The sequence below is a fragment of the Callithrix jacchus genome, chromosome 1 (genome assembly GCF_049354715.1).
Source record: "Callithrix jacchus isolate 240 chromosome 1, calJac240_pri, whole genome shotgun sequence".
NCBI classification, from domain to species: Eukaryota; Metazoa; Chordata; class Mammalia; order Primates; family Cebidae; genus Callithrix; species Callithrix jacchus.
Window position 1 is genome coordinate 172,401,744 of NC_133502.1, and position 17,715 is coordinate 172,419,458.

The following is a 17,715-nucleotide window of genomic DNA, read 5'->3' on the forward strand; positions in this document are numbered from 1 at the left end:
GAAAAACGAATTAGTATCTTCTAGACAAACAGCCTAGATAAGAATATTCCAGGGATAAAAGCACTGTGAAACAATATTGTATCACATAGTTTATGTAAATAATCTTTGATAAGATCAATTTTAAGAGATTCTCATTTTACAAACACCTTTTCATTTCTACCTTCCAACCCACACTGCGTGTGGTCTCTCTCTCTCTCTCTCTCTCTCTCTCTCTCTCTCTCTGGCTCACAATCTGGGCACGTTATACCACATTTGAAATCTGAAACTGACTGATGTTACACAGTTTGAAATTATGATAGCCAGAGGAATCTTTACTATACTGTATATAAGTATTTTAAAAATGAAAGCTACCACGGTAATACAAAATACTAATACAACCAAAAGGGCTCATTTACAAGGACAGTGGTCCCATTACTAAGTTTCTAAAGTTTTGAACATGGGAATCTCAACATATAGATTTCACAGTTGGAATAAAAAAATAAAAAGTAATTATTTGAAACCCCTTCATCACCATTTAAAGAGTTTTTATGTTTTCAGTACATTTTAGAACATAAATATTCAGAAATTGTTTCTATTTCTTCTTCCATATTCACTTTTACCTTTGTGACTTCTCTAAATTTTGTCCTGAAACAGTGTGGTTTTAGAAAGGGAAGCATTTCCAGAATCCTTCTTGGGATTGGTCTGAAATTCTAGAGGCAAAGGTTATCATACACAACCCTAACACCTGACAAAGGCACCAAAACAGGATTACCTTGCTCCTTATTTAAATCTTCGCCCAATAATAGGATAGACAACATAATTATTGGTAATGATTTGGTGCCAGCTATTATTCTAAGCACTGGACACACTTTAAATCACAACACCCTCACAGTTACCCTAAAAGGCAGTTAACAATGACTATCTCTACTTCTAGATGAGAAAATCAAATCCTTAAGTGGTAAAGCCCTGTAAATGGCAAAGCCAGTATTCAGACCCTAGCAGACTTGCTCCAAAGTCCAAGCTCTTGCTTAATCACTGCCATCATTCCTCTGCACACTCCTTTCTAGAAGCTTAACTCTTTAGCAATTTCATCTCTGTATCACATACCTCATATTGTTCACTGAGCCCCTCATCTGTCCTAGCTGCTCAAAGGGGTCTCCAACATTGGCCATAGCCATGTCTACATCTGAAGAGTGACAAAGACACAGACATACAAGCAAGATGATGTCCGAGTGGATGTTCCCATTGCTCCCTAAGAGCTGAGGCTGAATTGACTAGAGAAGGTGATGCAAGGAGTAGAAACAGAAGTATACTGGGGTGGGAGCTGCAGGACAACAAGGAGAAAACTATTCCAACCAAAAGCCAGTTTGGACAAAAATAAACAAACGAACAAACAGACAGACAAAAACAGGAGGGGAAAAGCCAAGCAAGCTGGGAAATAATGAGGCATCCTATGTCTGGACTGTAAGGGGAGATGGCAGGCGACAAGACTAAGGGGTGGGTCACAGTCAGACTGTGACCAGTCTTAAATCCAAGTTAAGAGATTTGGAGTTGATCTTGAAGGCACCAGGGAACCATCAAGAGTTTTGACTAAAGAGAAATTATGTGATTTGATTTAGGTTTTAGAAAGTAATCTCAGGCCATCTTAGAGAGGGTGGTAATTGCAGGGTCACTGGGTTGTAGACCATTAGGAAGAGTCCATGTGAGAGAAGCTTTGAGTGTGAATGCAGAGCGAAACAGATGAATAGAACAGACTAGCGAGCGGTTTAGAAAGAATAATGAACAGGACTTGCAGGTGCATCCAAGGAGCAACCAGGACTGATTCTATGAGATTAAGAGAAGAAAGAGACTGCAGCTCTCAAAAGCAGACATGGTCCATTTCGTTATTATGATAGCATAACTTACTAGAAACAAGACCATCCAATAGTACTCAAAGACAAAAATTTAGTGGGGCTTTTTGGGAGCCTGAATAAACCCAAGAGAACATTCTCATAAGAATGTGTAAGTAAGGATTGCATAATTACCATTTCCTGGAGTCAGATTCAAATAAGTAGTAGTACAACATAGCTGAATAGCTTGGCGTGCTTTCAGAAAGAATGGCTCAAAAAGAATTTGTCTTTTTAATGAGTTCCTTCTACATAACTGTAACAGCTGGGGAGTGACCAAATTGGGAAGAAATCTTCAACTTAAAAGAAGAGCCTTAAGTCAGAAAATGTCTCAATTTTTCAATTGAGTTTGGCTAAATGTTTAAGGTTGAAATATACTTTCATTAAGATGTCAATTCAACCCCATCCCATTCTTAAATTCACCCTTCTCTGGAAACAGAGAAAAATTCAGCATATGGGTATTACAGAATAGCACCTCTTACATACAAAGAGGTTTTTCTGAGGTAGCTCATACCCATAATAGCAGCACTTTGGGAGGCTGAGGGAAGAGGACTGCTTGAGGCCAGGAGTTTAAGGTCAGCCTGGGCAACATAATAAGACCCCCAACTCTTAAAAAAAATTTAATTAAAAAGGCATGGTGGTGCACACCCTGAAGTCCCAGCTACTCAGAAGGCTGAGGTAGGAGAATTGGCTAAGACCGAATGTTTGAGGATACAGTGAGCTATGATCACACCACTGCACTCCAGCCTGGGCGACAGACTGAGATGAGACCCCAACTCTAAAAAACCAAACCAAACAAAAAAGTGTTGTTTCTTCAGCAAACACTTTTAAAAGCACCTTGACATCTGTCCAAGGTGATATATTTTACTTGTAACAACACAGGGAAAAATAAGAGACAACCTGTGATAGATTACTTTTTTACCCATCGGTGAACCTATACTTAGAAAACATTTAAACCAGCCAATTGTCAACAATTTTAGACATATACAAAGAAGCAGATGTTTAAGCTGGGATGCATTTCTACATCTGCAATCTACCAATGAACCTCAGAAATCTGTAATGCAGTCCTTCAGAATAGCTACATTTGGTGGCATTCATGAACATTGACATCCACTTCAAGAAACCCACTTCAGCAGAGCACGCTGTGGCTGTCATGCTAACAATCAGCTCTTAGGTCCAAAGGTCTAAAGAGATTGAGAGTTTATACCTGCAGATGAAAAAATTACATTTCCACCTACATTTCCAGACTGCCAAGTTACTAAGAAATATAGAAAGTGAGCTTTTTGAGCAAGAGGTTGAAAAACCCATGAACCAACAGTGGCTCTTAGAAAAGCACCACATCTGGCTGGGCATGGTGGCTTATACCTGTAATCTCAGCACTTCAGGAAGCTAAGGTGTGAGGATCATCTGAGTTCAGGAAATGGAGACCAGCCTGGCCAACATGATGAAACCTGATCTTTACTAAAAATACAAAAATTAGCCAGGCGTGTTGGTGCATACTTGTAATTTCAGCTACTTGGGAGGCTGAGACATAAGAATTGCTTGAACCTGGGAGGTGGAAGTTGCAGTGAGCCGAGATCCTGCCATTGCACTCCAGCTTAGGCAACTGAGCAAGATTGTTTCAAAAAAAAGAAAGAAAAGAAAAGCATACATCTAAAACAAGCCTAAAAGATGATCTTTAAGGGCAGCTCCAAGACTTTCCACTTGCTTCTCTATATCATTTAACTCTACTAAATTCTATGGCTTCACGTCACAAAGAACAAGAAATTGCAGGAATGTGATCATGGTGGAACCACCACCCAATAGTTCTAGTTTTCAGAGACATTCCCACTTTTTTGTGGCCACGCCATTATTCCACAAAACATCCTAGACATGCATTACTCTATAGCCTACTAGGCAGTAAGTTTCTTCAAGGGAGAGATAGAATCTACTTCTCTCCTCCTCTTTACCTGCTATGGTATCTGGCTCAAAGTCTGCATATAGTATGCTCATCAATCTCTCAATTAATACAAAGAATCAAACTCAGTCTCCCAGACTGTTTCTGCTGCCAAAAATAGACATGACAGGGAAAGAATCAGAAAATATAGTCACTTGTAACCATAAGTTGCTCTTTTTAAGATCAGATTGTGGAACCATTTTAAAATGTAATCCATTCGACCCTAATAAAAGTCCTTTGGATGAAAGTCAAATGAATTCACAAATTCTGTTCCATGGTATAATATGTCATTAGAAAGTTTCCAAGATCAAAGGTGACCTCACCATTTAAAGTGGATCTAGTTTGAATAGAACCTGTGAGTAAGCCGGAAGCATGACAGCAACCACTTTGGAAAAGAATAAAAAAATAAATAAATAAGAAAGCTCAAAAGTTTCCAAGAGAAATGGGGTGTACCCAAGTTCAATTCCATTCTTTGTGAGCTTGGTGAATACAGGGCCCCAAGGACCACAAACCTAAAACCTCAATTCCAATTTGAAGACTTATGGTTTAAACAAGTCACTGCTGAAAGACTGGCAGAACCCTTGTGGAATCAATGTCACATTTTAAACAGGCACACTTCTGCTTATGTTTCTCTGCCTAATGACATAAAAAAAATCAAAATTTATCATTTGTTTTACACTTTCTGTAAATATTATACATGCGTGTCATATTATACAATGTTGGTATAATGTGGTTTCCTTTCATAGTAACAAAAAATTTAGGAACTAGATTATATCTATAATTTTCTTTCGAAATACTATTCTTTCAATGAATCAGGGCACGAATTAAGTTTTACAATAGAAATGTTTTGTCTTTAGCTTATCAAAATTTTGCAGAAAATAACATGAAAGTTTTCATACACAGGAGCTCTCACCAAAAGAATAAAGCAATCTTCAACATACAAGTTGCAAGTCTTGTTTAAATACTATCTCTACTGTCTCTCTAATCAGAATCTTCCAAATGATTTACATTGGTTATACTGTAAATAACTGTGAGCTTAAGAAATGTTTTCTATGGAGCATACCTCAAGCATGAACAGATGAAAACTCCATATTTAAGCAATTACATGCAACTCAGAAATGCCAATTTCCATCACAATTAGCCTGAGTTATGCAACATATTTTTGTTCCTTTTTAGTATATAGTTGGTATATGTTTTTATAATTTGTTTAACTGCCTATAGTGAAATTTTGAAATCACACAGGCAATATAAAACCTTAAGAGAAAGGGCACCTTTTAATTTTTCCCAATGTGCCATGTTTCTACTTTGCTTATAGAGCTTGTACAAGAAACACTGTTAGTTTCTATATAAAGATTTCCATAAAATTTTTACAGTTTCTATAAATGCATAAAGATTGTTGGTTTCACTATAACACTCTGTTTCCGCACCAGTGCAAAGAAAAATTACCTGCAACTCTAAACAGCAATCTACATACACGGAGGTGGGTAACTATGCCTGGATCACTCTTTAAAGAGCTCTAAGAGGCTCACTGTATTCCATCAAAGTGTGGATAAGCACATTGGAGAAGCAACTTTTAGCACACTCAACTCTAATTGCCACTCTTAGTAAAAACAGGTTATGAAAGTACAATTGTAGGGCAAATTACTAATTCTACATGTTTCAGTATAAGAAGTAATCATATTACAACCAATACATTTCAAAATGGTAAGTGTAATACCTACTGTACTTGACACATTACAAGACTATTTATGGAAATCTCTCTGATAGGCTATTCTCTCCTAATTTCAAACCATCCCATACTAAACATTATAATCACTAAAGGCTCATATTTTTTAATCTGAAAAAAAAATCATATAATGTTTTGAGACCAAAGATGGGATTTTGATGAGAGTGGTGACAATAATTTGCTAACATGTTAATTTAACTATTCTTTTCTCCTTTAATTCAATTAGTATTAATTAAAACTGAACTAATCACAATAAAGTTTTACCAATTATTTCCATAATTATGAATGAAGACAGTAAACATAATAGATTAATTATAAACCCACTTAATTAACTACCAGGCTATTTTCAGCAGGGAAAGATATTCATTTTTTAATCTTATTTTTAATGTCTGATTGATATGTTGATATCTTTGAAAAAACAATTTCTAGAAATGAAAGAAATACATTATTGTTGTGCTTCAGTCCTTTAACAAAATTTCCAATTGGCTTTTATTAAGAGCCACATTACCTAAAGTTATGGTAAGAGACTGAAAAGAATCTAGTCTAAGCTACACAAATCCAAAGTAACTCAAAAATTATATCTGTAATTTAGTAATCTTAACCCTGAAAAGAAATTCTAGACTACTTTATATTATAGTTTAAGGGAGATACAATTTAAGAAAATTTCATAAGTAAGCTGTTATTAATTTTTTTTTAAATACAGAATTATTTTCAAGTCAGGATCCTACCAATGGTGACACTGACAGTATTTAAACTAGCTAAGCATTAAACAAAAGCAGATGAATAAATAATATGAACTCTGAAAAAACCCCGATTTTGCCTTTTTTTTTCTTTTAAAAAATACAGGCAATGCATGTCTTTCAGGAATTAACAAAGCCTGTATTTCCAGGTTTAAAGATAGCAGGCTTACCAGATTTTAAATGAAATATTGAGTGCTACAGTGATTTAATGGTTTTAAACCATAGATGTCATTGTGGTCTGAGGGTGTCACAGACAACTTAAGGAGGAAAAAAAAATGGGGCACAGAGAAATCACTTTGTCAGTAATTACAATCAGGCTGCTCATTACTTCTTCCTTCTGTATCAAGACCCTTATTTACATTTCAGATTACATTTTTTATGAAACCGTAAGATCTATCAGAGCTGAGAGGACTGAAATAATGAGGGGAAAACATTTTAATAAAACGTGTTGGGTCTGCATTACTTCCGTGACAGAAAGAAAGGCTTCTTCTGTAGTGATGGATCATTTATTCTGCTTCTAAACGAGAAGCAAAAAGATGAAACTGATGAACTTTTACTGCCCATTTGTCTTTAGCAGACAATTAAGACAGAGAAGATCAAAATGGATTATCATACCACGCAGACAACTGGCCCAACAGTAATACATCTCCGGGACCACAGATTTGTAACTCTCTTTTATCCCTCCCCTTTCTTCTTACTTCTTTTTCCACTCTAAAGGCAGTGCTAGCTTTGTGGCTCAAGGAGAGCCAAAAGGCTGGTCATCATTATTCAGTCACAGATGTCAATCTAACCTCCCTTTTTTCTCAGTTTCTAAAGCAGTGAGCCACAATAATTTGTGACAGATTCTTTTACTGTAAGGTACAAAGAACACACAGAATAAAACATCTAGCAGCAGCAAGCGTCTCTGATCAATGTGCTGGTACATGGGAAATACACTATATGTAAAAACAAGCACTGGTAGTTTAAGCGAATGAGAAGAAAAACTGGAGTGGGGGGGAGTGAGTGAGTGTGTGTGTGTGTGTGTGTGTGTGTGGTAATAAGTGCTATACTTTGTGGTGAATTATCTCAAATATCCCTTAAGGATTACATCATAAATGTTTGAATACTAGAAATGCTGTCTAGATTAAGTGCATATTCAGCATTTAAGGTTTGTATATAATAGAAATATTTCTTAAAATTTCTTTATAATACTTATACTGTGGGAAAAGATAATTTAACAAATGTGAAAAAGAAAAAACTAACATTAGAAACTCAATGATAAAAACATAAATTAAAAAACATGCAGTTCTCACTCTTTCCCAGTAGATATAACTCTCAAATAAATTTTTGGGAATTTGGAGGTAATGTCTCCAAAACAAAGTAGATCCTTCATTAATCATTTCTTGGGTTATAGAAGGCAAAAAAAAGAAAAAGAAAAGAAAAAAGAAATCATATGTGTCAAGTTGGAAGAGATAAATAAATCTCTGCTAAATGAGGCCAAGATGTGTGTGCTCTTACAAGTCTACCTCTGATCCATGAGGACCATTCTCCAAATTTCAAAATGATGTCACTGATCTAAACAAGGAAAACAAATACTACTATACTATGTGCACCTTTAAAATAACTAAAGCTGTCATTATTTTTTAGGTTCCTACTATAATTCTAATTATTCCAACTTCAATCTATGAAATACTTGTAACACCATCTAAAGCAAAGACAACTACATTCATAACATAATATCTAATCAGTCAACTGAGCTCTGTATACAATGATAAATTGATAATAGCCTATATTTCTCTCAGTACACACATATGCATGAATAGTACATGTATGCATATACACACATATATACTCTCCTCAAACACACAAACTTTTATGTGTACCCAGGGAAATAAACATGAAAAGATAAATACCAAATTGTTACAGTGGTTATCTCTGTGTGGTAAAATAAGTGATGATTTGTATTTTCTTTTCATTTTTTTGCTTTATTTTTGCTTTATCTAAAGTTTCTACATGTTTTGTCATGAACATATTACCCATGCAGTTTTTTAAAGTTATACTAAAAAAGAAATCATGTTGTTCAAAAACTTTCAGATATAGTAAGAAACTATGCTGAAAGGAATAGACCCAGATGGTAACTATGCTATTTTAAGTTTTCGCCTATAAAATTCCCTCTCACTGAGTAATTCAGATCATGGGACTACAAAGGTTATTTACCTACACACAAGATTTTAGAACAGTAATTTTGTTAAAATCTATGGACTCAAGAGTATTCTAAATAACAGTTTAAGATTTTCCAGCCTTTATATATTGTTTAAAGAAAGGAAATTCACTAATGAAACTGTCCTATAATCTTTGGATTGTGTAGTTTAAATCTAAAGAGCCCAATCTCATAGAAATTTAAGATAAAATAAAAATTTAACTCTCCTGTTAGAAGATGAAGCAAGAGACAAAGTTGGAAGATTTTAATATTTTTTAAAATCTTATTTAAAAGTCTTGAGATCAAACACAAAGCAAACCATACCAGTTCTCTTGGGTTCTTGTACTATAAGATCTTATTACAAAGCATCTCATTATACTGATTATCCAGTTCTATTCCTGGTCACATTATGTCCACTTTATTCATAAAGATGTATCAGATACCTTGTTCTCTATACAACAAGACACACTGCAAAGGTGTTACTACCACTGCACTGGGTATTTCTATTCTGTTGAACTTATCCTCATTCAAATATGTTTAATAAAAAAAATTATATAGATGTACCTAAGCAACATGCTTTTACTGTATATTTCACATGTGAAAGGTTTTATAAAGTTGTCTTATTCAGTGTAATCAAGAATGCTTTTATTTCAAAACTGCTTTAAAAAGTATACCAAATTGCATATTTGAACTAAAAATGTAAGGTGCCCTAAAAAAGCTATAAAACATCTCCAATATTTCTAAAGATAGAAACTAGAATCCTGAATGTATAACCTAGAACTAATTATAAAGACTACAGCAACATCAGAACTTCAGCATTATCTTGTGAGTAAAATCGTTCCCCATTGTATGCTTGCAGAATGCTGTCAATTCAAGATGGTAGAGCCAACTGGCCAACCTTAACTCACTACCATCATCAGCACCACCCTCACCCTTAAGTCCATTTCTGCACGTGCAGCTTCTCCTTCCAGTACTACCATAACACATAATTTCATCATCTATTTCAAATTCCAGGAAATGTTATAAACTTCCCTCCTCCCCCTTTTTTTGTTATACTGCTTCTTGACTCCTGAAATAGCATTTTTTTTTTTTAAAAAAGTTCACAGGCAATCCAAAAAGGATTTCCTAATGAAGTACAGACTGTAGCATTCCTCAAAGTAAAAAGTAAAATTTGTGGCAGGTTTTCTTCTCTGTTTTATGTACATTTTCTCCCTGAAGGTAAACACCCCAAATCTAGCAGCAATATTTTCAGTCCTACTTCAATTGTTTTACTTTTTGTCTTTGGTTGCTAATTACTGCTTTTCTTCCCTTCTAAAAATTCATTTATCTCTTTCAGTAAAAAGAACAGTAATAATATGTTGAACAACTCTGAAATAAATTTTGTCATGTAAAAAATTAATTACGCATTCCGAACCTGGTCACTGTAGTCCTCCGGGAATTGCCTCTGCACCTCAGGATCTGTAAATAATTGACAGATAATATTAATTGGCTTTGGATTAGTGAGCAAGCAGAGGATCACACATTAATATTTGATCAGAAGATGATAGCAGCCCTGGCAGGGGATCCAAGGGGGGCAGCTGAGGCTGCTATGTTGATGAGCACAAGGAAGGACTCAGCAAGGCACTCCTATTACCCTCCTCCAGAAATATAAAAAAGAAAAATTTTAAAGACCTGATGCTACTGTTAACTTTAGACTATTACCTAATGCAGAAATCTTGCCAGCTGCAAATTGCCCTCAATATATTTTTCCAGAGAAAATGAGTCTTAAACCTGCTTGACTTTTCTTCTCTAATCAGAAGCATCCTTTGCATAGTTAGAGATGTGGGCCTGATAAACCACCTTAAGCACTGGTTTCAGATTGGAAAAAAAGGGAAAGTGAGAGAATTCTTTCAAGGAATAAATGCAAACCTCATCACTTTAAAAAATGAAATATATCCTTCTCAAAATGCTTATACACTGTTATGAAAATGCAGATAAGACTAGATGAAGTTTTCTTCAAAACAGAACCAATGCTTTCAGCTTGCCAGTATAAACAAAATATCATGAAAAATTATGTTCCAGCTGACATAATTAAACTTGCTCAGAAACTATAAAAACACATGGGGGAAAAATACCTTTTATCACCACTTATTTAAAATAGAGTTACTAGAGGGATCCCTTCATTCTTAAATCATAAGCAAAATGATCCAATGCCATCTTTTGTAAGTCAATATAGAAGTGAACAAATGAAAAGCTATTAGCATTCCATTTACTATCGATTAGAAAAACATTCATTCATTTGTAATAAGGAAAGGATCTGATTCCTCAGAGACATATTAAGGGAAATGATCAGAGGTCAGAATAGTATCTATTTGAGAAATCATGAATCAATTCAAAGGCTTATGGAAAATCATAGATTTGAGGGTCTCCTGTCTAACAGTGATCACAATATATACTACCCATGGCTACCTTTAACCACCACACTAAAACACTAATTTACATCTCTGTGAAAGTGAATCCATGTAAAAGTTAACTACAGTTCATTTATTCAATAAAGATTCAAGAAGGGAAAAAAACTAAGGGCTTATTCACAAACTACTAGGATCCTAGAAATACCAGTTTTCAAGTTATTAAAGCCATTCTGTATTTTTTTTTCTAAAACCCAAGACTAACAACAAAAGCAGGAATATTCAAAGCATTATGCCAAAAGTAGAGCTCTCAAAATGAATGGTGAAAAAAAAGTTGAAACTATCTGCAAGTCATTTCAACTCTTGATGTGTCTTCTGGTTGGCTTAAAAGCTGGGAATCGATTTCTTTCTTCACCCTCACCTTCAACTACTGGGAAGGAATCAATGTGTCTAGATTAACTAGAGAACTCTGGAGTAATGCCCCTGCAGTACCAATTCAGGGCTTCCTTGATAGGAAGCAGCTACTTCACTTGACACGTATTTGGCCCAAAGGACTGAAACTGCCCAAGGACTCAGCCCTCATGAGAGAGAAGGCCAGCGGCCACCTAGAGTGTGGCAGGAAAAGGACTAGGCTGGTGGAGAATTTGCCAGCAGGAGACAAAGGGGCAGCCTGTTGCCTAACAATCCTCTCTACCAGTGTGCAGTGAGGGGAAAGGGAGGTAAGCAATGGAGAATAAGGGGCCTAAAAAAGAGGGCAGTGGCTATAATTCCTAAAACATACATAAATAACTTAAAATTTGGTCCAGAGACCCAAAAAACTGCAGCTCTAAGCCACTGAGGGATATAATAAAACAGAGGTTGGGAAAGCCACTAAATCATCTAAGGCTTATTCTTTTTCTTCCAATTGACATGTGGTTTAACACTTACTCTTCAACTACCAAACTTCATACAAAAATTACTCTCATACCAATTGTTAGTATCACGCACTCTTTCTTGCTAGTTGGCGCTTCTTGGGAACTACAAAATACCCATGAAAATAAAACCAAAGACTACTTTTCTATCACCATTTTGTGAAAGACTTTATGTTAGAAACCAAAATTGAAGTATATTCTTCAATTTTTAGAAATACCACTCTTATTCATAGGTGGCAGATGGTTCTTAAATCTTTTCAGTCAACTATATTAATAAGAAACCATAATAAAAACTCATTTAAAAATATTTTTGATTAATATATACATCATAGAATGGAAAAAAGCATGGGAAAAATCAATGAAAAGAAAAAAATCAAGCTATCTTAACACACTGAAGATAAAGATGACCATGGAATAGCAAGATGGAGGCCATTCATACTGTCTCAATGGAAGGCAACATAAACACCACCAATTACATTCCTTCAATTGTCCTAAGACTCTCTAAAATAAGATTACCGGGTTTTAACAGAATAACATTCCAAGATAATACATGCATTATTAGTTACAATGATTCAAGCATACAACTTTTGGCTTCATTAGGGCCCCTAACGTTTACAAAAAACAAACTTCATGGGTCCTTAACACTCACCAAAACAATACAATACTTTTTTTAAAAAAAAGAAAAGCAATGCTTTTTAAAACCAAATCAACCTATAAAGTTCCATTCAATTAGTTCAAAGATTCAGTCCAATAGTTCATAAAACTACGAAAGCCATTTTGGAAAGATTAACACAAAAACTGCAAATAATCTGCATTTTCTTAAAATGTCTATTTAACACCAGAGGCTGAAATCTTTTTTCACATTGAGTCAATCACAATGCCATAATGTCACCAAAATATCGACACTGGAAACATCTGAGTTAAAAAGGCCCAAATACAATCTGCTTTTCTCAAGCAACACAACACCCGCCTTACTAACAGTTTCAGCATGGCACATGTACAAAACCTAGCACCCTGCAGTTAAGCAAACCGCCTTTAAATTTTCTGTCTGGCAGAAATCCACTTGCGTGTCTGTATGTTTTTACAAGTACTCTATGTATTTCATTGCGTCAGCTGCATTTCTTTGAGTTTTAAATGGTCTGGGAACATTTTATGAAATGTTCTATATCTTTATATGGAAAATAACATACAGTGGAAAGCTGTGCATCAGTCTAATATTTATATATCTATTTATTTATCCATCATTCAATGCTATAATTGCTAATGTTCCAAAACACCTTCTTATATTCATAAGTTCACCATCAAATGCAGTGTCACCAAACAGCTAACTTTCAACACAAAAATCTGCAGGGAAGGGTACTACCAGGGAAGAAAGAAACATAATTTGATTAGGCAACTGGCAGTAAGAATACAGTTATCAGCATATGTCAAGCTTTTTCCTCATGAATTGTCCCATTGACAGAAAATTAAGAATCTAGTGGTACACAGCACACCCTTCTTTCCTTATCCTTTTCTCTTAACAACTTTCTCCTGGTTTAGGCAATAGATAATTACAAACTTAAAAATGTCATCAACTCCCAGGAAAAGACTTTTCAACAGGAAAAAAATATTATATTTAAAATATCTTGCCAACAATACAACTAAATATTGTATTTAAAATATCTTACAACAAATATTATATTTAAAATATATTGTACACCAATGTGCACTCTGACAGAGTCCACGCATCTCTTAACCAAAGAGGCAGGTGGCTCTCCGACAAGGTTTCATGTCATGTCAATGTGATGTCCCAGCACTATGGCCATAAAACAGGCTGTCCCCACAGAAACACGTGCATCGCTTCCACTGAATGCCACAAGAAGTTTTTCCATATTTAAACATAGACATTTGACAGTATAGAACTCCCAAAACCACAATTTCACTCAGGCACAGAACATGACCATGCTTAAAACGCTATGTCTTCACAGCAGGGAAAAAACTGATCTATCAAACAAACATGTCTAACTTTTTTTCTTTTAAGAAAGGCAAATTTTTTTTCCCATCTCAATAGTCTGTCTTCTAGTCTTCTACTATACATACTTTTAAATCTTTAAGATATACCAGACTACCACAGAATGTTTAATTAATAGAATAAGAGTATGGGCAAGACTTACTGGAAAGGTGCTATAAATTATTTTACACAGGCTCCAAAACCCTGAGTTCTGCCTTAGGCTTAAAGTTCCTAGAAAACGTGGTAGACAGATCTTTTACAACAGAAATGCAAAATAATTCATAAAAGTACTGTGGTTATGTATGAGGGCTCATTTGTACATTGGTAACTCGTATGTGTACATACGCGCGCGCGCACACACACACACACACACACACACCCCTCTCTTACCAAATTATTTTCCTGTTTCCCTCTGTCTTATTAATGACTCCATTTAAAGAGTCAAGGCATGACATGTTTTTAAACTGATTATTAAAAAATACACCTACTTCATTTTGTACAAAACACATAACAACTGCATACTAACTAAACGCCATTATCTTCTATAAGAGGATCTCTTTTAGGACATTTAGGAGAAACTGCAAATGCAGCAGTTAACACTGGAATCTACACTGCTTTCACTTTTAACATGTTAGGTACTCAAGGCAGAAAACATTCCATTTAATGCCCGCTGAATTTACCCAATCATTATCTCTAAGATATTTGAGTCAATAAGAGACAAAATATTGAACATATTTAAAGCTTACAATTACAAAATCTGCCCCTTAAGAAGCAGAACTTTAATATTAGCTATAAAACATATAATCTCATTGTTCAATTTCATGGAGTTTGAGATACTATCTTCCTCTTCCCACAACCATAAATGTTAATCCAAGCTGTAATCAGATTTAATTTTCCAGATGAGAAGATGGGAATATGCTGCAAACAGGATAATAGTCCACTACACTGCTCTTTCACTAATGACATTTCCAAATTGTATACACTAAAAATGTAGACTTCCAGAAAATAGTCTTAAGAAGTTGTACAATTTGAAAACAAGCTGAAATCTTCCTCAAAAATACACCCAGAAATAAGCTTTCTTTTAATGCTCAAGAAATTTTTTTGTATTATGCATAATTAAAGTTTCTTGATAAGATGACTGCAAACTGGACTGCATTAAATATAGCATTCCAAGTACACTGCTAAACTTACTAAAGCTACAAAAATTCAGCTTCATTTATTTTACATTGTAGAATACCTGACTCATTAAGGTTAGCATTTTATAATAAATAAACACAATTAGTCTAGTAAATTATTGTTTGTCAAAATTTGCTTATTACAAATAATATATTTTTGAAAAGAATGTTTGAAATGTTTTACAGAGTTTAAAAATCAGCAACATGTTTTCCTTTTTTGACAATGAAACAAAAAGGCTTAAGTTGTTTTGCTTTTAAATTTTTTTAATGAAAAATTACTTTTCAAAAGAAATACTGATTTCTAAAATGCAGATTTGACTCTAAAATTTGAAAGAAGTCTAATTCACAAATTAGAGAAAAAAATCATTTTGAAGTACTATAAATGCATTTATTTGGATTTCATGTATAAATGAGATTTGTTACTTTATATATAGAGAGAGAAAATATATATAGTCTATATGGAGAATATATATATATATTCTAGGTATAACTTTTTGCTTTAGCATATGAGGACTGTAAGACATAAAAACTTTAAGTCATCCTAATTTTTTAACCATGAGTCTAGTCTTGCATTTTCCCCCAACACTGGCATTTAAAATATAACCAAATGTAATTTCATAGCAGTCAGCCTGATAACATAGGAACAGCTAACCATCAATATCCATAATAAAAACATAAATAATATTATTCAAGGAAAGAGAGCAAAACCCACCTCAGTATGGCAAGCAATGGAGCCATTCACATGCCAGATTCCTCAGACTAACATATTCCTTTCAGACATATCCTGCTCCGATGTGACTATTTATGCATAAACAGCAGACACTGACCTATTGTTTTCAGTTGTTGAAGTTATGAATGTAGTACAGTTACCAATTAAGTGAATCAACAAGTCCTAAATGCATCAGCTGTTGTGCAAATAATGAGTCCACTGACATTATACAGTAAAATCTAGGGAATTTCATCTTCCTTTCTAGAGAATACGGATGGATTTTAACCAGCAAATGCCACTACTTACTGATAGTTGGAAATATTTTTCATAATGTCATCTACGAAAGGAATATTAGTCTGATCCTTAACCAAACTTAAGCTATGTGAATCCAAAAATCAAACATAAGTGAAATCCCAAAGGTAGCTTTAAAATGCAAAAGCAAGGGCAGGGTGTGCTGGAGGCAAAAAAACAAAAACAGGACATATTCACTTACATTTACCTTTTTCTCTACTGAATATCTCAGTTTTCAACTTTCATTATTACTTAAATTTAAATATTTGGATTTTTAAAAATTACTTCAAAATTATTGGAACCAATTCCCAAAATCTATCAAATTGATAGATAATTATAGATGAAGATTTTTTTAATGATTATAATCTCAGGCTTCCATGTAATTTTTCTATAAATTAAGATTCATTTTATCCCACTTTTTTGAATGAGTAACCTGAAGTGTCACATTTTTATGCCAATATGAATAATTGCTTTGTACTTTGCCTAAATGACAGTTGTGCCCTCTATGTATTACAAATATGACATCACTGCATATGGTCTTCATAAACAGATATATCTGTCAAATTGGTGAAAAAAGATAACTTATTTATACAAATATTTAAAAACTATTGATGAAAAACACTCACTGTCAGGTACTGTGATAGGTATTTTAAGGAAAGTTTCTGATTTCATCTCCCTGACAAACCTATGCTATAGAGACTATCAAGTCAATTTTATCATTATTAAAGAAAGCAATAGGTTATCACTTGTCCAAAGTTAGAAAATTAGTAGTCACTCGTGAAACAAATGCTCTGACATGGCTGGCCCTGTTAATAAATAAGCCACAGTCCTCACCCTCCAGGAGTTTACAGTCTAGCCCTAATGGAGAACACAGAGAATTAAACAAGCAGGTACCATGGGGCTTCATAACTATGATGCTAGGAATTAATCAGCATAGGGGCAATTGGCCTTGTCCTAAGGGGGACAGAAAAAGCTTCCAAGAAGTAGTAGAGCCAGGGGTTGAGTCCAGGACTATATCAAGGCTCATCCCATGACACCGCAGGCCCACTTCTGAAGAGTATACAATATAGTGAATAGGTCTGCTGTGAGGCCGAGTCCCATGTCTGTCTTAACTTTGTCTTCTACAAAATGTCTTAACTGTTATAAATATCCCACCAATATTTGGAGTGTAATAGAATTAATAGAACAAAATAAACTCATTAAACACCCTTCTCTCCGAGTAGATAAAAGGCCAATTTCCAAACATCCAAAGGAAAACAAGCCTTCGAATGCTACAGACTTCTTAAAGATCACATTGGCATGTCGTAAGCATACAATAAATATTAGTTGTTATATTATTAACCCCAATGGAGAAATAAGCAAGCGCTATAAATTGGATGACTACAGATGTATAGGTGTTCCTCAAATTGGAAATACATGTGTTCCTGAAATAAACTTTTATAAACCCAATTAAAATTTTCCCACCGCCTTCTGCTTACTTAGAAACATTATAACTTTATCAGAAACTAATTTTTCTCTACATTGTCAGCAGTTCCAAAATCTTTAAGCTACAGTTTATTTGCCTCCTGGCATCTGTTTTGCTAATGATCTGTAAACATCAAATACACTAGGGACTCTCCCAGATTTACAGAAACCCTGAGGTGAATCTGTATAAATTAAAGGACCCTTCTGCTAATTCCTTTGCTTTCTAAGTTTGCTTACTGGGTTTCAGAAACAGAGTTCCACTAAATATTTTTGCAACAATTATAATACTATCAGCTACCACTTACTGAATGCTTAGGTATACAAACCATTGCCATAGGTGGC

At 34.5% G+C, this 17,715-nt stretch overlaps 1 protein-coding gene across 22 annotated transcripts in view; it reads right to left on the reverse strand.

Annotated features, from left to right (window-relative positions):
* Positions 1–17,715, reverse strand: part of DENND1A (DENN domain containing 1A) — a 553,495-nt gene that overhangs the window by 392,914 nt on the left and 142,866 nt on the right. For 20 of the 22 annotated variants that reach the window (XM_078375906.1, XM_078375877.1, XM_078375962.1 and 17 more), the window contains one exon: positions 9,861–9,904. The exons of the other annotated variants lie outside the window; for them this stretch is intronic. In XM_078375906.1, coding sequence (XP_078232032.1) covers positions 9,861–9,904 — 44 coding nt within the window. The remainder of the gene's footprint in view (positions 1–9,860; positions 9,905–17,715) is intronic. 22 annotated transcript variants of the gene reach the window in all.